We start from the raw sequence: 26,089 nt of genomic DNA on the forward strand, positions 1-26,089 counted from the left end.
TGGCAGCAAACTGCTTTCTTAGGAAGAAAGTGGCTTCTAGTATTCCCAGCTAGTTAAATGTCAGCTGTACCTGACCATATGCATAGGGAAGAATAACCTCAGGTACCATCACGGCCTGGGGGCTGCCCTGATGGAAGCAGCTCTGTGGACAAGGACCTGGGTGTCTTGGTGAACAAGTTGCTCATAAACCAGCAGCGTGACTTCGTGGCCAAGAAGGCCATTGGTATCCTGGGATGGATTAGGAAGAGCAGCGCCACAGGTTGAGGAGGTGATCCTGTCCCTGTGCTCAGTCCTGTTGAGGCACATCTGGAGTTCTGTGTCCAGCTCTGGGCTCCTCAGCACAGGAGGGACATGGAGCTCCTGGAGTGGGTCCAGCAGAGACCACCAAGGCAATGAGGGGACTGGAGCATCTCTTATGAGGAAAGGCTGAGGAAGCTGGGTCTGTTCAGCCTCCAGAGGAGACAACAGAGAGGGGGCCTCAGTGTTTATAAGCATCTGAAGGGAGGGTGTCAAGGGGATTGAGCCAGGCTCTGCTCAGTGATGCCAAGCAATAGGACAGGAGGCAATGGGCAGAAACCAATGCACAGGAAATTCCACTTGAATATGAAGAGGAACTTTTTCACTGTGCAGGTGACTGAGCACTGGAACAGATTGCCCAGAGAGGCTGTGGAGTCCCTCTCACTGGAGATATTCAAGAATCCTCTGGATGCAATCCTGTGCCATGTGCTCTGGGATGACCCTGCTTGAGCAGGGAGGTTGGGCCAGATGAGCCACTGTGGTCCCTTCTAGCCTGACCCATCCTCTGTGACTCTATGGTATGTATGCTTAGCTGTGTATCTGGGTACTTTGTTACTGCTTAACTGCAAATGCATGAAGAGAGCACATAGAAATACTTGCTAGATTCATGTAAACTTGTTCTCTTCAGGCTTTGTGAAGTTTTCTTCTTTCCCTCACACTTAAAATGTGTTTTTCTGGGGGAAGTCTGAGAATGTGTAACTAAGCTGCTTGCCTGGCTTTCCCAAGGAAGCAGCTGCTGCTGTGCAGCAGCCGAGAATGTGGTGGAGGAGGCAGCACTGCTTTCTTCATGTAACAGGCACAGCTGCAGGAGATCTGAAACCTCGTGGCTACACTTGACCTGGTTTCCTTGTCAAAAGCACATCTGGTTTTCAGTTTGATTTAACCTGGAAACTATGTTCTGCCTGTGCTGGGGCTAGGAGTCCTGAGATGCAAATCCTTCTATAAAATGCCACTGTGTTGCTGCTGGGAAAATTACCAAGAGAGCAGATCTAAATGTTGTCTTGGTAGTCCTATGAGAGAGACTTACTTTTGTCTTGTCACCTTATGTGGTTGGAATTTGTGCCCGGCAATTTGAGTGTTCCAGGAACTGTCAGACTCCCTTCTCCCCCCTCTACTGCTTTGGTTTGGCTGGTATCACTTGGCATCCCCTCACAGTGGATTTGTCTTAGTACAGGTGACTTTTCTCTCTGCTAGTTGATATTTCTTACCTGGCATTGTGGACAAGAGTAGCTCAGTGTCCTGTGTGATGCACATGCACTATGCCATTGACTTGGTCCCTATCTTCCCTGGAGCAGCTCAGCTGAGGAGTTTGTGCAGCTCTCCTAAGGCTCCTGCAGGAGCTGGATGAAGGTGAAAACAGCTGCTCTTGGTAGCATCCTGCACCAGAGGTACTGGAATTCTTTCGTGCAAATGAGCAATCATTTTCATCTTAAGACCTGGGAGAATAAATGCCTGCTAACTGCAGCCCTCTGACGAAATGCTTGCTTGCTTCTGATATGGAGAGTGCTCACAGAAGAGACAAACAGAGGGGAGATCTGCCAGAGTTACTGATTATAAGACTATAAATTCCTGAAGAGCAAGCCTGAAGTTTTGAAATTCTGCCTTTATACAGTCCCTCCCAGTATGTCTTAGGAAGGCTGTGTGGATGCTGCAAATGTTCAAATACAGATCCAATATTTGGAGTCTGGATGTTCTAAACCAGGCCCTGAACTGAGGGGCTGTCATGCAAAACAAATGCACTGGGGTGGCAGTGGAGGACAGAACAGCTAATAGATGTTTTCCCTTTGCTTGACATCTGTCACCTTCCCCCATGCCAGCCCTTCCTCTGTTTATAGCAAACCATTTGCTCCCATTAATTAGAACTGGATTGCTGCCATCTGACCAGCTTTGTGCCTGTACAAATGTTAACAGAGCCAAGAATACACAGGTGGGGAGAAGGACCAGTCAGAGGAGATCTGTTGCATCTGTTAGGGGAGGGATAGATGGGGAGGGTAATGCCACCCCCCTTTTCCAAATCGGGTACATTGGCCTACAACAATAATTGAAATGCAGACTGGGAGCCCCAGGATGCCACTTTAGCCAGCCCTTTTCAGAGCAGACTGCACTTTAAGCCATCCCCTCCAGTTAAATCTCTTTACAAAAGTGGTCTGTATGAAGCCTTACATACAAGAAGATAATAGTGCTGTCATTTTTACAAATAATCACAATGGGAGCAGAAAAATAAGAGGAAGATGATTACGCCTCAAAATGCAATGAGGTTCCAGTTGCTAATGCAGTGGAAACTAAAAGGAAGCTGAACCACAATTCCAAGCTGTTCCTGCCAGGCTGGCTTTTCTGCTGTGATTTAGGAGTGTACAGCTGTGTTGCCATGGCATTAGGAGGAAATGTACCTACCCTGGGATGGTTTTCCTTATGTAAAATACTATGAAGACCAAGTATTTAATGTGGTAGTTGAAGCAAATCTTGAGTGGGAGAAATGCATTAACCTAGATTGGCTTGGCTGGGTTGTAAAAGAAAAATCCCTGCCAGCGCTCCTGTGGCTGCCTCCAGCAGTGATGTTCTGCTGGAACTATGAAACAAGAGGGTGGCACTGGTTTTAGCAGTGAGGATTAAGCCCCATCTTAAAAGGAATTAGAACAGCAGGCTTCCTTCACTCCTTCATATAATGGTGGAAGGTGTTTCTTTGTGATGTGGGATGGAGGGGGTTGATGGAATGTGCTTGTGTGTACCCCAGAGTACTTCAAGCCTTTTAGAATGATGATGATCAGAATCTGCTCAGACATGGAGGACCTGAGTGCAAGGTTGTGAGTACTTCCAACACCTGTACTAATGGCGAAATGGTTTTGGGGGAGAAAGAATGGTGCCTTGTTCTTACAAACTTGCAAGGAAAGAGACCGTCTGAAGTCAAGAGTAAAGAGATTTTTAAACAGAAAAGCTTTAGAGATGAGATGTTTTTACAGCATGTTCTAGGAAGTATGTTGTTCCCTTCTCCATGGCCTAGCGTCTGAGGATCCCTCCTTTGTGTCCCCCTGCATGGACAGGGACCCCTGGCTCCTACTCTGCTGCAGTGACAATAGTGTTTGTCTGGGGCTTAAGTGCCCCATGTTGCAACATCCAAGTCAAATAAGCAGCTTCCAGCTTCAGTGTTCTCCCATCAGAAAGGACAGCAGTAGATCTTTAACTGACCTCTTCCTTCTTTCTCACGTTCTTGCCCACAGTGCAAGATTTTGCTTCCCTCTAAAAATGACCATTTTGTGTTTCTTCAAATTATCAGCACTTTCTGTGCTAATGACAGATAGTCCCTTCGCTGGTTAGAGGTGAGGCAAATAAAACAGAGAGCTGACTTATCTCCCAAGTTCTGTAAGAATCTCTCCTAGCACTATTTTCCCTAATTAAACTAACTTAGGGAATCATTTGCAGATCACAGTAAATGGACTCAATGCATAGATATAGTTGAAAAGCAGAGTCTCACAGAGTGATGCACGGAGAGCAGTCATTGTGGCTCATGGGTTGGTGGGGGTGGAACTGTCAGTCCTCTGAAACAAAATGTGCCTCAAAATTATTAGTTGTGTCTGCATTAGGTAAACAGAATCAGGTGTAATAGGAGCCTGACATATACATATTTTTCAGGAAAAAGAAATGTTTCAGTGTCCATTAAATAGGAGAGTATTAATGTGCTGCTGAGATGATATGTGCCAGTTTTAGTATCACTGTTGCTGGATTTCCAGGAAGCCTTTGCAGGTTTGGCCTGGCGCTCATCACACAAATGTAGAAGTAACTGGAGAGCTCTGCTGGCAGGGCCTTGCTCTTGGGAACAGCCTAAGGGCAAGAGAATGTGCATTTCAATAGGCTTTGTTTTGCAGACAGGGTAAACCACAGGGTTCATGTTTAAACCCATGGTCTTCTTCCTCTGCTTGAAGCTCTACTGGACTGAAAAGATTTGAGCTTTTCTTAAACATTTTCTGTTTGAAAGTGTGTGGAAAGTGTGCATTTGGAGAAACCACCACTGCCCACTACTTAATCCCTGTCTTCTCTAAGTTTCTTTGCTTCTCCAAGAGAAATGTGTTGTGGTTTCTTTCATTCTTTTTGTGTTTGATACTTATCCATGTATCTGATCATCACCTGTTGCACTTAATTTTTGCTTGGAGCTTGTTCGCCCTGGTTTGGCTTGTCACCACAGGCTTTCCAGTCATTCCCATAAAAAAAGCTGTATTGTCCTCTCTGTGAGATGTCAAAAGGTGGGAAATGACAGAACAGACAGAGAAGCAAAGAGAAAAGGTGAGGCAGAAGCTACTTGGATGCTCAGCTGGGCATTCCTAGTTGTTACCACTGTATGGGGGCTACAGCCAGTGGTTTGGGTGGTGACAGTGAGCGGCGCCTTGTCATGGCCCCCTGAGGCACAGCAGCAGACTGCCCAAGAGTCAGGAAGAGCCTTTGTTCCTGGGACAAGTGCCATGGGAAGGTCTGGTTTGACTTCTCTGTGGTCTTGGCTATGAGCACATTGTGCCATGTTAGCACCTCTGGAATGAAATCTCAGGAAGTGCACTGAAGAAATTATGCTGAAAGGCAGGCGGTGAGGATGTTCCTTAGTGGCAGGATTCTTTTCCAAGGAAGGCTAAAGGGCTGCGAGAGCTCTGTTAAAGCCCATGCCTCTGTCTGTTCAGCTGGCTGATGCAGCAAAGTGCACCTGTGCACAGAAAAGAGCAACACTTGGCTGCTGCAGGGTGCTAGCCTGCCTCAAGACATTCCCCTCTGGGAATACACTGAGAGCCAGGGGAGAACATTACAGATTGCTGCGTTTTAATCGTTTTAAATCGCCACATTCCCAAGACACTGAATGATCTGAATGTGCATAGCAGGGGGGCTTTACAAGGTGTGTGGCGTTGATGGATGGCATGACCAGTGCTGACAACAAACTTGGGCTCTTAGTAAAGGAAGCTTGAGAATTCTTGCAATTGTCACAGAAACATTTTGCAACTGCGGAGAGAGCAATTTCTGTCTTTTCCACAGAATAGGCTATTTGAAAGTTCAGTCCTGATACTCTCTGAAGTTAAACAAAGGGACCAGGAGATCATGCTTTTGTCTGATGCCTCCAAGAATTTATGTCTTGGTATTGATTCAGACACATTTTCTTACTGCTTCTGCTTTTCTCTAGCTTGTGAGTGATTTAGATTATACCTGAGGTTTTTGGCTTTTACACTTCTGGGATTTTTCTTGGTCACAGAATAATAAGTTGGAAAAGACACTTAAGGTCATTAAGTCCAACTGTAAACCTACTCTGCCAAGTCCACCACTAAACCATGTCCCCAGGTGCCACGTGAGCTCTTTTGAAAGCTCCAGGGATGGTGACTCAACCACTTCCCTGGACAGCCTTTTCCAATCTTACAACTCTCTTGGTAATGAAATTTTTACTAACATCCAGTCTAACCTTCCCTGGCACAATACTATTTGTTGGAGCATAATTTGGGAGTGATTTGAAATAAAGTAGGTACAGCTAATTACCCTAAACAAACCAGTGAATGCTAAGAGTCTCCCCCTTGTCCTGCCTCTGCTAGGTGTGCATTTGTGGCTGTTACTTTAGCAGTGAGGGCACTGGAACAGTGAATATGCCATATTCATTTGTGTACGCAAACACCAATGGAAAAACCAGCAATTAAGTTCTACTGTCTCCTCCTGCCCATACAAATGCCTCCCTCCTTCCCTGTAAACACAACTTTTATGGAACAGTAGTCTGGGCTCAGCAGCCTGTGTCCCAACCTTGTTAGAGGTAAGAGTCAAAGCAGAACTAGGAATAAATGTGATGCCCAGGCTTCCTGTTTTGAAGTCTCTAGTGATGCACTTTGAGTGTGATGCCTGCTTTGTTGTTATCTGGTAAAAATGACAAAGGACAAGTTTCTGCAAGACAGACTTAGAGTGCATTAAATAAATATAAATTTTATTAAAAACACCCACATCTCAGCGTTATCAGGAATGATATAATAATAAACAGCTTTCAAATAACCTGCATTACATTACAATACTTACAGTATTTATAACCATCCTCGGATTCTTTTTATAGACATACCAAACATCTCATGAAAATGAATGAAACTAAAGTAAAAAAAGAGTAGAACATAAGCATAGAAAATGCACACAGAAGTTCATTACCTTAGTGTCAAACTGCTAAAGTTTCCTACACAAGTTAACCACTAGCTTTAGAAGTGAACTTTGTACTGCTGTGCGTCAATCAAGATGAAAAATTCATTCAAGTAAAGTTGACAACTCTCAGAAGCATCTTCAAGTATGGCTATAGTCAACCTGATAATCCTATACAAGCAACTCTGTCTGCTTTGTCATTCATTCCAACTGAGGCAGGGTTCTGTACACCAAAAATTACAGCTTGGGTATTTACAATACAAAACTGATTCACCGACTAAGCTTCCTGCTCCTGTTGCCAGCAGTTTGGCAAATGACAGTGCATGGCATATTAACCAAACATCTACTATGGATCACATGAATTATATAGGATTTTAAAAAAATCACCAAAAGATGAGGATACATAATGATTTACTTAATCTGACATATAACCATAATTTTTTTTTTTTTTTTAAAAAGGCAAAACTTATGTTTCAATGAGTGGATAAAGTCACAGACTGAGAAAAAACAAAATTGCCATAATAAATATTTGACCATTAAACCCAAAGGCCTCCTTTGATTTACTTGAGTTAGGTTGTGATTCTGTTGGATAGAATTTCTTTCGACCAAACTTAATCTTACAGTATATTGCACAAGATATAGCTGGGACATGGAAATTTGCATGTTTAGGGAAGCCCTTGTACAGACTGTACCTTTTTATATTTTATTTTATTCATTACAGTATTCAAGAAGCCTTGTTTAGAGAGTGACTTGAACAACTCTAGCAAACAGTCACTTGCCAAACCCCTGCCTTACATTTTTCCCTTTAATCAGCTCAGTGCATTCTACTTTCTTTTTGTTTAATCATCTGAAACAGTCAAAACATTCTAAATCTCTTAAACACTTCTGTTACAATAAAGAGCTAACAAATTTACAAAATTAGTTTTAGTTATACAATACATGTACAAGAAAAATAAGAGAAGGGATTCAAAAGAAAAACATTAAATCCCTGAAAAAAAACAAAACAAAACCCCCAAGAATAATATATTTAACCTACAACAGCTTTACATACACACAGGTGACATATTGGCATAGGAGAACATGAGCTGAAATATCCCTGAATTTTTAGAAAAAAAAAAGAAAAAAAAAAGAAGCTGAAGTTCAAGTTATACTTGCTAAAATGTCAAGTATTGAGAGTTTTTTTGTTTAGTTTTTTGTTTGTTTTTTTCAAAGGCTATTGGGGGAAAAAGATGGTATACAATATATAAACTTTCACACTCAGTTCAATATCCTATTGCCAAACTAGTGTTGAGGTATATGACAAGTAGGAACATCACTCAAACCTTTTAATGTATTTTTAGCTCACATTATGATATATTTGTAGCAGGCTGAGTAGCACCATGATGTGAATTCAGCTCAAAACCCAAATATATATAGATTTAATATTTTTACAGTACTAAAATACTAAAGCATTGCGTTAAAAAAAGTCTTGTTTACAATTTAATTTACTATACAACTCTCCTGCTTTTTTTTTTTTAATAGAAATTAATGATTTAAAACCACCACAGCAAGCCAGCTGCCTATTTTTTTTTCTATTAATCAACGGAATCATACAGAACTAACCCTGTTTCGTTCATCTTGTGTAGGCATCGGTCTGCTCAGTCTTCCTGGAAAAGAGGCCACTTGCACCAAGAAATGACTTGCACCACAATGTACATAATTATCAACACAAAAGCAGTTCTGCCATTCCATAGTGGGAGCGCACAGATCTCTAGAAACAGCAGAAGCCCAAGCTAACTAGGTGTAGTTTGTTGCATGCTGCTAATTATTACCTGTGGTTGATATAAAATTCTTTCCTTAAAACTGTACATATTTGAGCAATGAACTTGTCATAATAATTGTAGAAAACAGTTTACAGTATAGCTGTGTGAGATGAGCACCAGAAAAAAAATGTGTTTTGTGTACTAAAGTATTCCCTTATATCCAGTAAGCCCCATTTTTACCATAACTGACTGTATTAAAAATGGATATGTAGCCCACTAGCTGATGCATGGCTAAACCAAAAGTATTTAAAAGCTTTTTTAGTTTAAAAAAATTATCTTTGCATTTTAAAATCAAAGTAAACTCTTTTTTTTTTTTTTTTTTTTTTTTTTTTAATGTCTTAGTACCTTAGCATTGTTCAAGTTGCCAAGCTTAGGTAGACAAAGTGCTTTTGAAACACTATTTAAAAAAAATATCTCTCTCTCTATTTTATTGTCCATTTCTAGGACTTGACTGGATGAGAAAAATCCAGAGGTCTTTGTAATTCTCATATGTTAAAAAGTAAGCTTATTTGAACACCAGGTAACTTCAATACATACATGAATGAAAAGGTCCTCCCTGTTGCTGAAGAACATTTGACTACATCATTGACATTTTGTTATAAAGGCATTAACAGTTTGGTAAAATAAAGACACCATTCTTTTAGATAGCACCATGGTTTTAGAATATTCAAACAAATTCAGTGTTTTGCTGTCTATTTGTCTTATACTTATCTATTTTGTTAAATAAAATCAAAAGACTATTAAGATTACAGTAAAAACTGCATGTTAAAAGCCATAATTCCAGTATTTCAGTACATCATAGATTCAGCACCAGATGTTATTTTAAGATTCCTGCAGTCGTAATACTACAGTATTTTTGGGGGGTTTTTTTGCTCCTGTTCCATGACTATGCAAACTTGATGACATTAAAAGTGGCCACAGATGTGCAAAACTGTAAGAAAAAAAAAATTCCATTTGCAGATTATCTCTTTCAGTAATAGAGCCAGTGTTTACCAATGTAAATTGTGAAACACTTTGTTGTGTTCTCTCATTTTTCTCTCTTTTTATTTCCTTCTTCTGCTTTTTAAATTTTTTTTATTTTTTTTGCATAGGATGCTTTGGTCTTGTTTCCTACATGCCATCTGTGACCACTTAAAAATCAGTGGAAAACAAATGCTCTAGTGAGATTTACCTCTTTTTGCTGGTGTGCCGAGGCTTCTTCCACCGATGAGTTCCATAAAAACACTGTTTTCTTCTCCACCCTTGTTTTCCAAGAAACCTAAAGCACCTACTACCCTAGTGACAAGGTGTTTTTTCAAATGAGGTAACCAGCCAAGGTGTGAAGTTAGATATATCGGTTGTAAGGCCCTGTAACCCGTGTAAAGGCATATGGAGATGTGGTTACGGTGGAGTCTGTGGTGACTGACAGTGTCCTTTGTGCCAGGGACTTGATGAAGCGAAGGTATGTTGGCTCAGAGGGCTCATGGGGCTCCGCAGGCTCCCGCTTGGCTTTTTTGCCGTAGGATTTCTGAGGCACGTAGTCTGGGCCGTACTTCTCACATTCCTCTTCTTTCTCTCTTGCCTTCTCAGCCATCTTTGCCTCCCACAGAGCCAGACCATGTTTTGGCTCATTCATGCTCTTGTGCTGGTAAAATACAAGGGATATTCTGGTGGGATGGTTCCTGTTGGGATTTTTTAAGGGAGTTGTTGCATGGAGCTCGCGTTTTGCACACTCTATGAGAATTGACCCATGAGATGGAGCAACTGCCACTCCTCCAATATCTGGATCCAGAAAGTTCTGCTCACTATCTGACCAGACTTCATCGGGATCCTCTGCTTTTTCTGGATTCAGCACATCAGTTTTATCTAAACCACCCTGAGGAGTAGTCCTGTCATGGTTTTGACCTGGAAGCATGTTAGACAAACCATTAACTGCATGTGAAATAATTTCATTATCCTTATTTTGGAGATGCAGTGAATTAGGAGGACCACTAAACATACTTGAAGCAGAATGGTAGTCATGTGATAAATGTGGAGGGGGTTGCATGTGATGATGTTCACCTGTTTTACTAATGGAAGCGTAATCCGTACTTGGATTACTCAGATTAGATTTTAACCTTGAGGCAACCTCCATAAAATGGCCATTGGCCTGATGGGTTGAGTAAGAGGAAAATGACCCTACATGGTGTAAATTTGGTCTAATGGTGCAATTACTGAAGGAGTCTATCTGCATATTTTGGTTTCCATAATTCAAGTACTTGGGACCAAAACTCTGGTTATTCCCAAACCTGTGCTGGTATAATGTTTGAATGGGTGGTAGACTTAGTTTAGACATATGGTCTTGAGTCTGGCAACTATACAAGTCCATGTGCTGATGCTGGGAAGAGTAGGAGCCCAAGTAAGAGGGGCAGTTGTCCATAGCTATGTTTCCATTGCATTGGTAGGGGGGATATTGGTTATTTTGACTTAAAGATCCTGAATAAGGGTTCATGGGACTGGAAGAATTCAAATAAGACCCCGCGGACTGTGATGAGGTTGTATAGAGGTTCATGGGATTGGACCCTCCATATGGATCTGAAGTGTACGAAGAGTTTGGATAAGCATTGGCTGAATTAGGCAACCTTCCATAGAGATTTGCAGAACCTGAACCCGAGTAAGAGTTAATGGAATTTGACTGAGGGTTGTTAGGGAGAGAGCGCTGTGGATGTTGCTGCTGCTGCTGTGTGGCTGGTCCTGAAAGACGTAAAAGATCTGTAGATGTAGAAAGGAAAAACAAACAGCCACACAACAAACAGGCTTTTTAAAAAAAGGCTCCAAACCAACCACCCACCCAACAAATTAATACTTTTTTATGAAATGTCTAAGAAAAGTAGATTCATTAACAGACTCCCTTTCTCATATCTCAAACACCATCCTTTAAGAAGCTGAATAAATACTAAGGCTACTCTTCCTTTTTGGCCTATATGCAATGAGATCAGATACTAGTGGACATGGGGAAAAAAGGACAGTGCAGTCTCTTCAGTCACATGCACAATATCCAGAGTCGAATCATATTTAAGTAACCCACGAAATGGAGCATCAAAGTGCTCCCAAACAGCTGTGCACAAAGTGACTTTCTTTTCCCCAAGAATAAATAATTTTTCCCATCTACCTGAATAAAACTGACTGCAAGAAATGTCCCTAGCACTATGTTAAAACCAACAGTCACTGATAGACAGAACAGTGCAGTAAATAAGTGACATTAACCAAAGACATAAGAGCAAAAATACCATTCATTAAAGTGCAATGGCCTCATTTAATGGTCACAACCCTTGCCTTGGTCATGGGACAGCTGACTTCTATTCATAGGTATTTCAATGACCTTCTGGGTGTCCCTGGGTGGCCCTGTGTATGCTTTTTTCCTCTTGGGGAAAACTACTGCAACAATAAAGTAGTTATAATACATAACTCCTTTTAGTTATAATAGTGATAACTCCTTTGCTCAGCACTCTCAAATCTGCTGCTGAGAACTGACATAAACTCTTACTCCACTATGGAAAACCTGCTTTGCTTTTGGTCTTGAGGCAGAGAGTATAAATAGTAGGAAAGAGGTTATGCTTGCATCTCCTGAAATTAGGAGGTTTTCTGTGACAGTGGCAGATATTTGAGGGATGTGTAGGTCATTCTTTGGCAGCAGCACCACACATTTCTCTTCGTGGCTTCTAGCACTACTAGTCCTTTTAAAGATACTTTACAATACGCTGGATGGCAAGCAGAGTTTGTTTCTAGATCTCTACAAGTGTTTACGATCCAACAGGAAAAGGTTTCTCATTGCAACTTTTCTTTATTTATTCTTCCTCGGAGTTGTACCAATTTTGGCACTCTAGTATTTATATAATTGATATTCACTTTCAAGAAATTTCTTGCCTTTTTAGTTCAATACATTCTTGGGCTGAAAATAATGGTTTTCTTGAGGCTGATTATAACTGGCCCTGATCTGTAGGATGCTTACCACTGCTGACCCCACTCAGATTCTTGTGTTTACCTGCCAGCTGCTTTGCGTGACCTGAGGCTTCAGAGGTGCCTTGCTTGTTGCGTGCTGCAGCAGACTTCTCTCTCTCAGCTTTGCTAGACCCATTTTCCAAGGAGGAAAGCTTTTCTGCAGCTGCTTTCTTTGCTTCTAGCTTCCTTTGCCGACAGGTCTTAACTGGCTCTGCTAACATCCTTACTTTTCGTCGAAAGGAGGTAAGGACCTGGATGCTGCCATTCCTCTTCTTCTCCTCCTGGCCCTCAGTGCTTCCAAACTCATCCACATCAGAGACTTTGTATAATGGGAGCACATGGAGCTGCTCATCTTCTGGTGTTTGGCCAATTTCACGATTGTCTTCTCTAGTCAGTGTGCAAACCTGTTAGAAAAGTGCATTAGAGTTCTGAAACGCTACCTCTGCATTGTGCCTTGCCCTGACACTGTCAGCACTCACATCTGGCAAGCTCTTTGTAAACTGTAAGTTTCTGTGCAATTTTTGCATATCACAACAAGCCTGCAAATGTAATTTCTTCCATTGCTTTATTGGACAGTGTTAAAAGAAACTGAAGGTGTATAGATATCTATTTCTTTAACTTCTGCTGGAATGAACAGTATAGTTAGGGATTACCCCTCATGTGAAAGAAACTCTGTGATCCATTGTACTGTGGCCAGAGAGCTAAAGCAGTGGAATCTATGACTTTGTACTCACCTGAAGATTCTTTCATTACAATACATGAGGTAGCTACCTATTAGAGTGTGCAATATAACAAACTCAAAGTTATACAACATAAGTGTTGTACTTTACACCCCCTTACAGTGTAACTGTAATGTTAATAACAAGATTTAGGGGAGCTACTGTTGTCATGCAGCAAGCCTGTTGCATTAGTTCTAGCTAGAACAGCTATTGGGAGGATCTTTGTGGAAAAAGGTGCTGATAGGGACATATTCTACAGCAAAATCATTGTCCCAGCTTTGGGAAGAAAGCTCAGCTGGAAATGTACATTGTACTAGTGGTGATTAACTTGTGAATTAAGTCAGACCCTGGAAACAGGAAAAATTCAGTTCAAATTAAAAAGGCAGATACTCTCATGGGTTGTAATAACAGCAGCACTGTGAATCTAGGCAGCTGCTTCGAACTACAGCCTTTATGATTATTCAGAACTGAAGAGTATTCTTTCCTATGTTTGGCCCAACTGTTTTGTCACAGAAATAATCCAATACACATTAAAAATCAGCTTGCTTTTCTAGTATCTTCTACAGAACTTCTGCTGTAGCTGCCAGAAATCAGAACTAAGGAGAGTAAAGGGTACATGCACTTGCAGACTTTCTGCTCATCCAAAGCAGGAATAAACCCCAAAATTTCCAAAACTATCTCAGAAAGGAGTTATGTGCTTCTATCTCTGTTTTACTAGAAGATATAATCTAAAGTTAGAAAAAGAAGGGTTTCAAGAGGATAAATATGAACTGTTTTGTGCCAGGAACACTGAAACAGGCATTTCAGCTCTGCCGGGAACTTCTTTCTATTCTCTCCACAGTTCCTCTTTTACCAGGTCTGTGTTAAACCTTTCTTTAATACACTGTAAGTCCCATTCATTTGAAAGAAAAATGTGTAGGGGGTAATAAGTTAGCTTAGTTACTGCTTTTTTTTTTTTTTAATAAATTGGCATTATGCAATATAAATTTTAATAGAGAGGAGATAATGAATCAGTGCCACAAGCTGAGTGCTGGAGTGAGGAGGCTGTTGCACATCCCAGACTTACCAGAGTACTCCCGTTTTGCATATTGTGCAAGTCTCTGTGAGCATGAGCACAGAAGTCGAGGCAGGCAGTGACCCCTGAGAACGGGCGACCTTCCTTCAAACCCAGGCGGCACTCGGGGGCTCTGTGTTCATACTCGATCTGGAGAGACAGGACAGGTTTCACTGGGTGCTCCAGGACATCTAGTGCACAAGGAATGCTCTGCTCTGACAAAAGGCAGATCTCTCTCATGTCTTGGAGGTGACAACACATCTTGAAAGCAAATAAACTACAGCAATTCAATAGCCATTTCATATCCATGCTTCCTTCCTTGCCACTTTTTTTCCCTGGTACGTCAGTCTCTGGCGTGATTGTGAAATTGGTCAATAGTACTTTTCCTTGTGTATTACTCCTGATTTTCTGCCATGGGTTGGCGTTTTTACATGACAAATGCAGTGCATGGTTTCCGTGACTGGCACTCTGAGAGTGATATGTTTGTGTAGACTGGAAGTATACCAAGCTATTAAGGGAAAATGGCTTTAAAAAACTGACTTCAAAATGACTTAATGAAAAATAATAATTTGCTTTTTGATTTGTAATATATTGGCATGCTACACATGTATTTCATTAGCTTAGTACAGATCCAACCCCTGCCTAAAAAGAGAGAGAATTCAGTCAAGACAGTACTTTGTACCCATGCAGTCATTATTAAGGAGCTTTACAAAGAACTCATAATGCAGCAACAGACCTTACACAAAAAGAAAGGATTTTATAATGGAAGATAAAGCCTTAGAAAAGTGATGGTTTCATATGTTTTTAGAAAATTAAAAATGAAACCACATATATAAAATGCTTTGCTGAAATTCCATAACCTTTTAACTGAATGCACAGAACATCTACACTTAATGGATCCCTTTTTAAGTTAAGGTCAAATTAGAAGCTTTGCCAAGTCTTCATTCAAAATCACTAACAATATGTCTAGTTTGCTCCCAGACATTTATTTTTCAAATATGGATTATTTCCTTCCCTAGAATCTACAAATAAAAGCAGAACAAAACTTGAAAACGGTGTAAACTTCTTTGGAATTAAATGTGAGCGTTTTGAAATGTTAGTCAGACTTTAATTATCTGATCAAACTGTACGGGTGCAGCTGCTCTCTGAAATGTTCTGTTTGATCCAGTTGGGAAACAGACCCTTTCCAGTCCTTGGTTCTAATCCAGAAGTGGTCTAGATTTGGATTAGAATAAATCTGGGAATTTGAAATGTGGTTTTAGTGGTTTTTTTGATTTTAGAACGTTTAACAGTATCATACTAATTAGAATTCAATCATCTCTCTTTAAAGTCACTGACAGTAGCTCGAATACCCTTTTCACGTACAAGGTCTACATGCAACTGCTGAAATAAGCCAAGCTATACACATGCCTTATTACATCAGGTAAAAAAATTGTAACTTGTAAAAGCATGTATTTTCAACCAATGTTGAGCAGCACCACAGCTTACTTGGAGAAAAGTTCTTTAGTGAATTTTTGTGTGAAAAGAAAAGCAGCCCAAGCAAAGAAACAATTTACTGTTCACCACTTTATTTTTTTTTCTTTCTTTTTTCTCTTGCAAAATGTCTCTCAGGTATTTGGACAGATAACCACAGCTAGTGGGCACATAGCCACAGTTTTCTCCATAACGAGTCTCCAAACATCTGATCAGGTAAGTGAAACTTGTTAAGTGTGCACTGAGTCTGCTTACCCTGTCTAGCTGCTACTCAATATGCAGTAATGGAGTGAATTTTACAGCAGATAATAATGGACAGTTTTGTGTTTACTGTCTCTGTTAAAGCTGAGAATCTGTCTTGTGCTGGTTGTACAGTGCTGTCAATAGGAAAGCAGGGTGATGTCAGTTTGCAGTAGGTGCTGAAAGTTTGGGGACTAAGTTTTGTGAATGTTCCTAACAGTAGTAAACCTGAGCAATAAAAGTGAAGGTCAACAGTCACATGTCTGCAGGTGGTGTGCTGTCAAATTTCGGTATAACTATCTGAAAGGCATTTTGTAGTGGAATGTAGCTGAGACACAGCCACTGGAAGCCTCATCAGAGCTCAGAACGTGCTGGTGCCTGAGAACACCGAGCCCTTTCATGCAAGAAGGCTGGTGTAGGCACTTGTGTGCATACACTGGCTGAGTGTATTCAAATATAAAACTTCACTTTAAAATCATGTTTACAAAGGCTGTTTTGGTGAAAACTAAATTAATCTGCTGCTTGAGAGAGCAGAACTGAAACTGTGGCTCCAGGACTTGACTTCAAACTGTTGCCAATCTCACACCATATTCATGGCAGCTTTGGTGGTTTGGATGGTAAGTCATGCTAAATCAAGAAATTTGTGTTTTGGAGCTTAGGAGTGAAATAATTTTATCGTGTTGATGTAGGTGAAAAGATTAATTCTGTTTAGTGGACGAAATCCTGCTAGTTTTACTTGTGAGAGCATTTTAAGTGGAATTGTTCAAATTTCTATTTGTCTTCATGCTGATATCAAAGAATTTTTGGCACGAAATGTATATAATTGTTTGGTGCAAGGCTGAAGCATTGGGAAGTATGTTAAAAATCAGGTTACTTCCACGACTACTTGTATTCCTTTTTTTCCCCATCATACCTGGTTGTTATATGCATCGGGTGCAAGCTTCTTGTAGGTAGGTGCCATCAGGGTTGACAGATTCTGCAAATGGGATTCTAGTTTTTCTTCCTGTTAGAGATGAAACAGGGTTCAATGACATTTCCATACTGTGCATCTGGGATCCAACAAGTTAGGGTCTTTACACAATGATGTTTACACTGACAGTTGTGTAAAGACATAAGCCAATATTACTGGTGTTTAGACAGTGACTGTTGTGAATCTCCTTTTAATTTTATTGTTCCAAGGCATGCTTTGGCCGTCCCAACATTGGGACCAGGACTGGAGGGGAAAAACCCCTCTTTCCTGCCTAAATCTGGCTTCCACAGGAAGTAAATCCAAGAATGCAAGTTGGAAGAGTGTCCTGGTATGCTCTGGCCAGGTATCCATCTTACAAATGTAGGTAGTTTAGGATTGCAGGCTGTGATAAAGAAGACTTTGTGCCACAGCATGTTTGGAGGAGAGCTATTCTGTGGTTCTTGGTGCTGTAGAAGAGCAGTGGACAGGAAAACCTGTATGTTAGTTATGATCATATTCTGAACAGTGCACTCTTTTCCACACAGGCTGTGGGATGCAGAAGTACCTGTCTCTCTGATCATGAGAGAGTAATGCTTGGATTTGTGTAAGACATCAGAATACAGTGAAACTGTGCACTAACATGCCAGTGTAAAGGCAGGGGACTAAATCTGCACATCCTTGCCAGAAAGCAGACTGGGCCACTGGAGTTTCACATGACTTGCTGGAGGTGTCCAGGAGTCACTGCAGTCATAACTTCAGGGTATCTCGTGTCCAGGCTAAGGTCAATGTTTATTACTCTGGCTTGTTTTAAACATTTGCCAGTTTGTTGTAACACAGAGCCTGATCTGGAAACATTCAGTGGAGAAGGACTTTATGTAGAATTAGTCTTTGTGTCCTCTTCTTCCTATTGTCATCTCAGAATTTCATCATGTTTGTCTCCATTGAACCAGTCTCTCTGGTTCCCAGTTGCAGTGTTATGTGCCATTAGCTGGTAAGCCTTCCACTGTGCCACTGGGAAATGCTCAATTGCAGGCCTAATACAGCCAGAATTATTCAGGCCATGCCCTCTCCTCTAATTGTGAAAGCCTGCAAACATGGTTTCAAGTCTCAGGTCTTTTACCAGCTGTCAGAATTTGGACAGTCAATTCAGCTGGCTCAGTGACTGGAATCAATTGGTTTTGACTGGCAGTTATTTAATTACCCTACATGTACAGCACTCAGGGGCCTCAGGCTCTGCTCTCTTGTACTGTATCTCTATTTACAGAGCAACAGAAAACATTTCTTTGCAAATGAAGCTCATTTCAGAAATGGACACCAACCTCTTTTGGGTCATCCCCCATCAGCTTAAACTTTCTTGGAATCTTGCTTCTGGCAAACTTACAACCATTGTAGTACATGCTCCAGGAGCAACCAAAGGAAAATGAAGCACCACAAGTTTCAGGGTCCAGCCCTTGACATGCACAAGTCCGTCTAAAAGATAAGAGAACACAGCTGTTAGCAGCAGGCAGGTCTCCCTGTGGTGCTCCAGCAGTGGCCATCAGCGTTCTATCAGTGCTCCAGGGAATTAGTGGTGTGGATCATCTTCCACCAGTAAAAAATGAGGAAATGCAAGAGAGACACATACACATCATAACAGAAGAATTTATCAGAGTGAACAATTTCATGGTTACAAAGCAGAGTATTTGGGGGTTCTACACATGTGTGAGAAACCCAGCTTTGCTCGGGTGAGGGTATGTTTGTGTGGTGCCTTGTTAGGTACTGATATTCATGGTGCCTCAGGGGCTTATGCTGACAGCACTGCAAGAATGTGGGAGCCCTCTGGCAGGGGCTAAGCAATAATTCCTGAAATATGACTCTACCCGTGAAGCTAAAGTAGCATACAGTGATAGGTATGGTAATTTTGGTCTAAATGTTTTTCTCTCTCAGAAAGGCATGGGAAAAAGATACAGTGCAATTTCTTTAGATTGAGGCTAGTCTGTGTCAGCTTACACAAGTATGATTTAATGCACCCAGCTTTTATTTCAAGGTTGAGGTATCAGCTATCCTGGCCCCTGCTGAGATCCCTTCTTTTAAATATACTGAGATGCTTCACAACTCTGAGAAAATGTTTTTCCCCCATTTATAAGAGCGTTTACTTTGGGTTTCCTACAAAGTTTGTGCATCTTCAAACAACCTGAAATAGCTGGGAAGGTTGTAGATGTTTCAGGGTAGCAGCATGAGTGGAGGTGCTGGGTCTGAAGATGGGGCTGCAGGTTTGGTGAGCACAGCCTTTGCTCCACTTACTCTTCATTCAGAGCGCAGCGCCGGTTCGTGAGCGTGCCGTATTTCCTCAGGGTGTCAGTGAGTTCAGAGTAGAGCTTATCAGCCAGGCTGGTTGGGATTCCCTCCCAGACCAGGATGAGAATCACGATGACGGCCGTCTCACACGTGTGTCCTGCCCGCTCGCGCACCAAGCAGAGCAGCTTCTCCTCCTGACTGCCTCTGCGGACTACCTGCATGTACAGCAACACACACCCCAGAGCCCCAACACAAACGATGCCATTCTTAATGTGAAGAGCAAGAAAATAGCAAACCTCAGCAGTACTGTGTGTGTGGGGAGGTTACTTCTACTTGTATTCTCCTCATTGATTCTGGCAGTTCAGTCTGTTTTTCTCACTGTGATAAGGCAGGGCTACCCTTTGCGTTTAATGAAGCTGAGTCTGAGAGGTTGACTGATGGCATGGAAAGCTGTGGCGGTGGAAACCAGCTTTGTAGAAGTACCCTCCATGCTCTGATTCAGTAGGAATCTTCTCCTGAATCTGTGTTATGGTCTTGGCCCTGACTGATTGGTGAGCAAGAGGAAGTGGGCAGTGAGGTGTCTCCCAACACAGAGCTGGGTAGTGGACACCTACCTTAGGGTAGGAAGCAAGCAGGGAAAGGCAGGCAGTAAGGAAGGGACTAAATTACTGGACGCAGGAGCTCTCTCCCCATCCCTTCCAAACTTAAGCAGCTATACTCATAACCAACTTCACAGTTTTGTGACCTGCTCTTATTAGATACAAACATTACAGTGTTGGGAGGAAATCACTAGATGTTTTTCAAATAAAACAGTATCCTTCCAGTAGCATAAGCAGTGAGAAGCATTTCCTAAAAAGGGTGCAGTCTGGCATGCATAAAAACTATAATGTATTAGTTTTTGCTCATCCTGTCTTTCCCCAGCAATCCAAACCACTCAGTAATTTGTTCCAAAGTACAACAGTGTTTGCGAAGAGGGTGTCATAACACCTCTCTCCAACTGAGATGGTATTTTAAAACAGTGGTGCACTTACTGGACTGGTAGGCTAAAATTAAACAGCAATGAAAATGTCAGGTGGTGCGAGACTTAAACCAAAGCAAACATGCCCTTCTGCTTAGGTTTTCATACCTTTAAATTAAATTTTATTCTTCCTCTCCTCCATGCCGTAAGTCAATGAAGTGAGAGATGGGTGGGAGCAGGCTACAGGCACCCCATATTTCTGCTCCTGTTGAGCTATTCTGAGTTTCTTAGTGTCAGTTAACAGGACATGTCACTGCTATCAGCTACATGAACCATCATACTGGACTACATTAATTTGTTTACATCACTTACCCATTTAGCAATTGGACATCCTTGAGAACTTTTGCCTTCTTTCCCAGTGTAGACAACCCTCTCAATTCTTATAGCTTTACCCTTCTGTCCAAATCTTAAACAAAACAAAAATATGTACAATAAGCAGATTCATTTGGTTCTGTGTGAACACTGAAAAGATGGAGCATGTCTGCCAGTCTTAACTTAGAAAAATAAACACTATGAATTACATGGAAAGATGTGCAATGTGGTTTGTCTTGATGATTTAATTACAGTGGTGGACTGATATATTAAGAGAGGAAAATGTCTTTAATACATGGGTAAAAATTATCAATATCACATTAATATTACCAAATATTTTAACCATTTCTTTAGTGTATTTGTTACAGGTGACATTTTGAAAAGTGGAGATTAAAAAAAAAAAAAAAAAGAAGTCTCTTTATTTTGGTGAAGAATTTTATATTTTTCTTTTAATTTCTGGGTTGAAGTTGTTTCTGTGAATTATATATAATTAAGTTGTCACGGAACAGCTGGCATGTGTCACTATTAATTTTTTGTGCTTGTTTGTCTTAGTGTGAATCAGTTAAGTCAGGATTAATTTGCGTCGTATCTATTTTTTAAACTTTCTCATCCACTCATAAATTGTTACTTATTTACTTCTGCCCAACTTCTATACTCCAGTTAGGATCACAAGGTGCCCTCATATAACACCATTTGTGTGTCTTTTTGCAGCCAAGGTGGCAGGCTCAGCTCTTGCTGAAGCAGTTAAACAAGAGGATTATGCTCTCAAGGCAGGTTCTAGCTCCATGTGCAAGCAGTGCAGTTGTCAGAGCAAAGAGGATCCACTTTCCAGGTGGAAATATGTGGCAAATGGCACGTGAAGGATATGTTGACTCAATAGAAAGTGCTGGATGTGTTGAGCCATTTCCAGGCATTTCTCTGGGATGTTGGGCCCGGGAGCACACCAGGACTCAGAGGAGGCCAGGGGTGGAAACTGCAGGGTTACAGATGGAGCCACCCTGGCCGTTCGGCTGCTCCTTGGGCACTGGGCAAACGGCACTTGCATCAGCATTTCTAGAATTCTGCCACTCTCACTGGTGTTCACTTTTAATAATCAAGTGTGGGGACTAACTAAATCAGTCTCCTGTTCTTTGCCTTTATCTACAGAGTAATCAAGGTATATTCCTGTTATGCAGCCATTTAGTGATGCCTTAAGAACTTTTGACCCTGTTTCGTCTTGGTTTTGCACTAAAATCTTGGGGACATATTTAGGGACCAGTATCTGTATTTAAACATTTGTCCTGTAAAGGAAATGAAAAAGGGTTATTTTTAGATGTGATCTCATTGTGAAGTTTCAGTGTCACAGGAAATTATACAAACAAAATGAAGTTGTACTACACATGTTCTGCAGGGAACTGTTAGGTCACTTTTTCCTGCTTAGGATGTTAGTATATATTTGTTTCTTTAATTAACCACATGAAAAAAACCCCATTTTTAAATGTTAGCATTTTTTATCAGTTTTCTATTCTGGATTGCAGGATGACTGTGTGGATGCCTCTATAGAAATATGTTTTACATTACACACTGGAAGTGAAATGGACTTCATCCCAAATTTTTTCAACTGTCAGAAAGGAATTTGTGCCTGATGTTTGTCATGCTTGCTTTCAGGCCAAAGCTGATTGGCTTTGAAACTAGAGCAAATCTCACTGAGCATGAAGTAGGAACTGGGAGAAGGAAGAGGTAAAATGTCTACATCCACTGTGGATTCTGCAAGAAATTAGTTCTGGTATAGCTAAAATATTAATTGTAAGACTAAATGCAAATCCTGGCTTCTTTTGCAGTGCTGATACCTTAACAGTCAATCCATATGCATGGGAAGCCAGGTTAAAAGTGCTTGAGTTGTGATTAATGTCACCAACTGCACATGTATGCTTGAGAGTATCTTCATAGTGAAGGGTTTAAGTTTTTTTAACTTAGGGATACAAAATTAACTAATGAGTTCTGGAGTTCTTCAGTCAGAGAATTTCACAGTTCATACCATACAGTTGAACACTAGCCATTGTTCAGGTGGCTGCTGCAATACTCTGCTGAACCTGGCTGATTAGTTACATGTTACCTCTGCCATCTCATGATTTCCTTCTGCCAACATGAAATGAAATTAAATTCAAAAGGAAAAGAAAAAAGGTAAGGCAAATATTAAGAATGAAAAATTACTTTCAAAAGTAAAAAAAAGCTGAAAAAATGTTCCTCTCTATAATTGACATTACATGAATGACTTTCCTCTTTTACTTATTATTTGTAAATACTAAAGAACCAGTTGATGAGAACTCTGGAGGTAACGGATGGTAAAGAATTTCTTCAGAGAGTCAATGTTCACTTTCCCTTCCAAGAAGGAAGCTGATTTATGTAAGTTTACATGCACTTGAGCTGCTCTCAAAGCTGAAAATTACTAGGGCAAGGCGTGCATGAGAGTCACAAGGAAAGAGGTGCAAAGAAAGAGAAAGGGCCTTAGGATTTAATCTTAAGGGTTTAATAGGCAACTAGTGCCCCATGATTGTGCAGTGATGAGCACAAGCTAACAGACCTTGCTAAGAAATGGTGCTCCTTAGCTCAAACTCGGCACTGCAATAATGCCCACTTGCTTTTGGTTCTGCAGCTAGCTGGAGCTTCACTGTTTTTCTGGAGCCCAGATTTTTAAGGTACTAACAAATCAAATTCCCATCTGTCTCTGACTTAACTCAAAGAGCTTTTTGTTTGCTTCTTTGTTCGGGGGGAACTGAATTCCCAGGTACCTCTAAAAATCTGGTCATTATTGGCTACAAGTAATGCAGAATTCACAGTGCAGAAGTCACTTTTGTGACAGCTTTTAATTTCTGTATCTTAGGCTGGTGGGGTTTGTGCTTACACATACCTTTAAACAGCACATATCATGTATCTCTTCTGTGCCTTTAAAAATTCCTGATTTGGTTGGTGTTGATGTAATAAATATACCACAGGATGCAACATGATAACAGGGATTGTCCATAATCAAGATAAGATTGAATTTGTGCAATACTCTAAGGCAGGGGAATGTTTTCTCACAACACTACTTATTGATTCTTGGGCTGAAATCCCATCCAGCAATTTTGTGGCACCACTCTGGACGTGAATGAGATTTAGACATTTAGTAATTTGGTGAGGGGAAACTAATGTTGAAATTTGGTATTCTGCTCTTCATCCTCCTTCTCCGCTGGCATTCTCCTAGCCAGAGGGAACACCAGCTCCATGCCTGCCTTTGCAGCCACTGCCAGCAGCATTGCTTGGCAGGCTGGAGAGAACTTGTTCCGGCCTGGGTTTGCTGGCATGTGTCTCCCAGGGCACAGCCCGTGCCAGCCAGCAGACTATTAGCCCTGTCAAATATTGTGACTCTGGTGAATAGCAGGGTGTGTAATGTTGGCAACACTGGAGTAGCTAAGCCTACAAGTAATTACTTGATTTGCAGTTGTTTATTTCTTTATGTGCAAAAACTGGAAAAATTCTGACATCCACAAAAGGATAAATGTTAATCTGCTCTGTGCCTTTGCACTAATTACCTTTCTTCCATGATTTCTCTAATAGCTGCCACATTAGGACCGGCTCCTAGATGGGTATAGAAGGGACCTTCATCTTTTTCAATAATTTGCTCTGTTTAAAACAAAATAAATGTTATTACTTTGAAGCTTAGTTCTTTCATGTAAAATGTCACATTGCAAAGCTTACCTCTTGCTTGTTAGAAGACTGCTGTATGGGCCTAGGGTCAGTTTTCAAACACTTATGTCTAAGGTATTTGGCCACACAATTTGTACAAAACATGCAAAGCAATGGCTAATCCTGCAAACAGCCGTGATAGGAACTGTGTGCCTTTCCCTAGCACAAACACTTATTCCACATCTCAGGCTCCACACTGATGTTCAAACTAGCGTTTTCCTGTTATCAGCAAACAATTGTTTCTCCTTCTCCCACTTCCTCCTCTCCCAGTATATAGAAAGAAGGATAAACGGGATAACAGTGGTAAATATTGATGTTAGGGAGCTGCACTGAACTTGTTTTTCAGCAGACATGTTACAGTGCAGGAACTTACAGCTTGAAAAACTGACCACTAAGGTTACACATAGAATTCTTGCCACCCACAGAAAGATTGTGAAATGAAAAAAACCGCCAAGTTTGCTGAAAAAAATCATGCACAAGGCCTGGTCAAAACCCTTGTATGCCAAGAATGTGGCCTCAGTTTTCTGTGTGTAGGTAGGACCGTATCAGCAGTTACAATACATGCTGTATGTTTGGTGTGATACCAGGATGCAGGCTCCAGCTGTGTGAAGGAAATGGCCAGGCCATGCTTGGGTTCAGGAGATGGTGGAGCTGTGCTGGCTGATGTCTGAATGCTGACTTGATGCTTTCAGCCATGCTAACTCCAAGGGCTGGGTGGGTGGTGCTGCTCTTGACGAGACAGCCTCTGGAAGCACGATGAAGGCATGGTATAAATCTGAACGTGTCAGTGGGGAATAGCTTAATTTAATCTTCTTAAGGACAATATTGATAAGAAAGAGCAATAAACCTATAGATTATACTGTGGCACTGGGTTCTTCAGAGAGAGTTTCATACTCCTGTATTTCCTAGTGTCTGCTAGGACTGAAGAATTAAAATGTAAATGGAGGATAAATTCTTAAGTTTGCTTAGTGGTTTCAGTATGAAAAAAAAAAAAAAGTGAGGATAAAGAAATAACTGCTAGAAAAACTTGTGTTAGCTATATGGAAGAAACAATATATATATATTAAAAAAAAACAACAACAAATGACAACTGTGTTTTCAAAAAGACCGACATTTTGAAGGTTGTTTCTTATAAACCAAGAAACAACAAGGAATTGGCTTCCAGAGTCCTTCGTAGGAGCTCTAGAAATACACTACTTCCTGGTTTTGTTTCCACATATCATCTCTCAGACACAGCCCCAACATTCAAAAAGGGAAAAAGGTCCATTTTGCATTTTGGAGGAGCATTGATTCAACTTTCCTCTTTTATAGTTGATAACAAAATCCTGGTAACTGAAACTGTAACAAGAATTTTTATTTTCTTCTTCTCATTTTGGATGCTGAACCTTGTGTCTCAGCCTGAATAGTTTATCCGGTAGAGTCTAAAAGTGCCTGCTACACTTGGCTACGTGCAGTGCCAGTACTGTAAGAAAGCTTGGTGTAGGGGACCATGCCTGCCACTCTGCTCTACTTTTCCAGCTCTTGGAGAGAGTTTGCCATCAAGCAACAACAAGAGTTCCCCCACTGCTTTTTTTTTTTTTTTTTTTTTTTTGGTGCTGCTTGTGTAGCTTCTCTATGAAACTTTGGATTTCTTTAGATCTCTTACAGGAGACAAATGCCTGAAGAGGAGGATAAACAATTGCAACAAATGAGGAATAATCTGACATCTGTTTTTGCTTAGGCTTTACTAAGAGAGACTTAAACAATTTCACTGTTAGAGCAAAAAATGGCCATAAGGCTCTGAAGTTTTGGACCAGAACTGTTTTTTTTAAGAAGCTGTATCTAACCTTGGCAAATAAATTAGGTTATAAAGTTATGACCTACTTTTTATCAGTATGTTGTTGTTACGTGTCTGCTGCTCAAGGAGAATGGATGTGAAGCCATAAGATTCTGACTGAAAAATCAAATAGGTAATTGCTTTATGAAATAATGAGAAAGGGACCATATGTAGGGTTGGTAAGTGGAGTAGGCATAAGTGTGTAAAATCTCAGTTTTATAAGTCTTCACTAATTACTGTTCTTAAAAACCCCAAAGCAATCTTCCAACAAAAACATCTAACTAACCCTATGATCCCAACTTGAAGGCTCATTTCCTTCCTGTGAACTGTTA

At 40.9% G+C, this 26,089-nt stretch overlaps 1 protein-coding gene across 2 annotated transcripts in view; it reads right to left on the reverse strand.

Moving 5' to 3' along the window:
- Positions 1-6,211: 6,211 nt before the first annotated feature.
- The window catches only part of TET2 (tet methylcytosine dioxygenase 2), a 71,094-nt gene continuing 51,216 nt past the window's right edge, over positions 6,212-26,089 (reverse strand). The window contains exons 3-10 of one of the 2 annotated variants that reach the window (XM_066317854.1): positions 23,788-23,878; positions 20,237-20,330; positions 18,913-19,121; positions 17,949-18,099; positions 16,594-16,683; positions 13,980-14,117; positions 12,238-12,598; positions 6,212-10,946 (exon numbers count right to left, since the gene is read on the reverse strand). In XM_066317854.1, the coding sequence (XP_066173951.1) occupies positions 9,559-10,946; positions 12,238-12,598; positions 13,980-14,117; positions 16,594-16,683; positions 17,949-18,099; positions 18,913-19,121; positions 20,237-20,330; positions 23,788-23,878 (2,522 nt within the window). In that variant the 3' untranslated portion in view covers positions 6,212-9,558. Of the gene's footprint in view, positions 10,965-12,237; positions 12,599-13,979; positions 14,118-16,593; positions 16,684-17,948; positions 18,100-18,912; positions 19,122-20,236; positions 20,331-23,787; positions 23,879-26,089 lie in introns of both variants that reach the window. The other variant, XM_066317853.1, reaches the window with a different exon arrangement.

The sequence above is a fragment of the Sylvia atricapilla genome, chromosome 4 (genome assembly GCF_009819655.1).
Source record: "Sylvia atricapilla isolate bSylAtr1 chromosome 4, bSylAtr1.pri, whole genome shotgun sequence".
In the NCBI taxonomy this organism is placed as follows: domain Eukaryota; kingdom Metazoa; phylum Chordata; class Aves; order Passeriformes; family Sylviidae; genus Sylvia; species Sylvia atricapilla.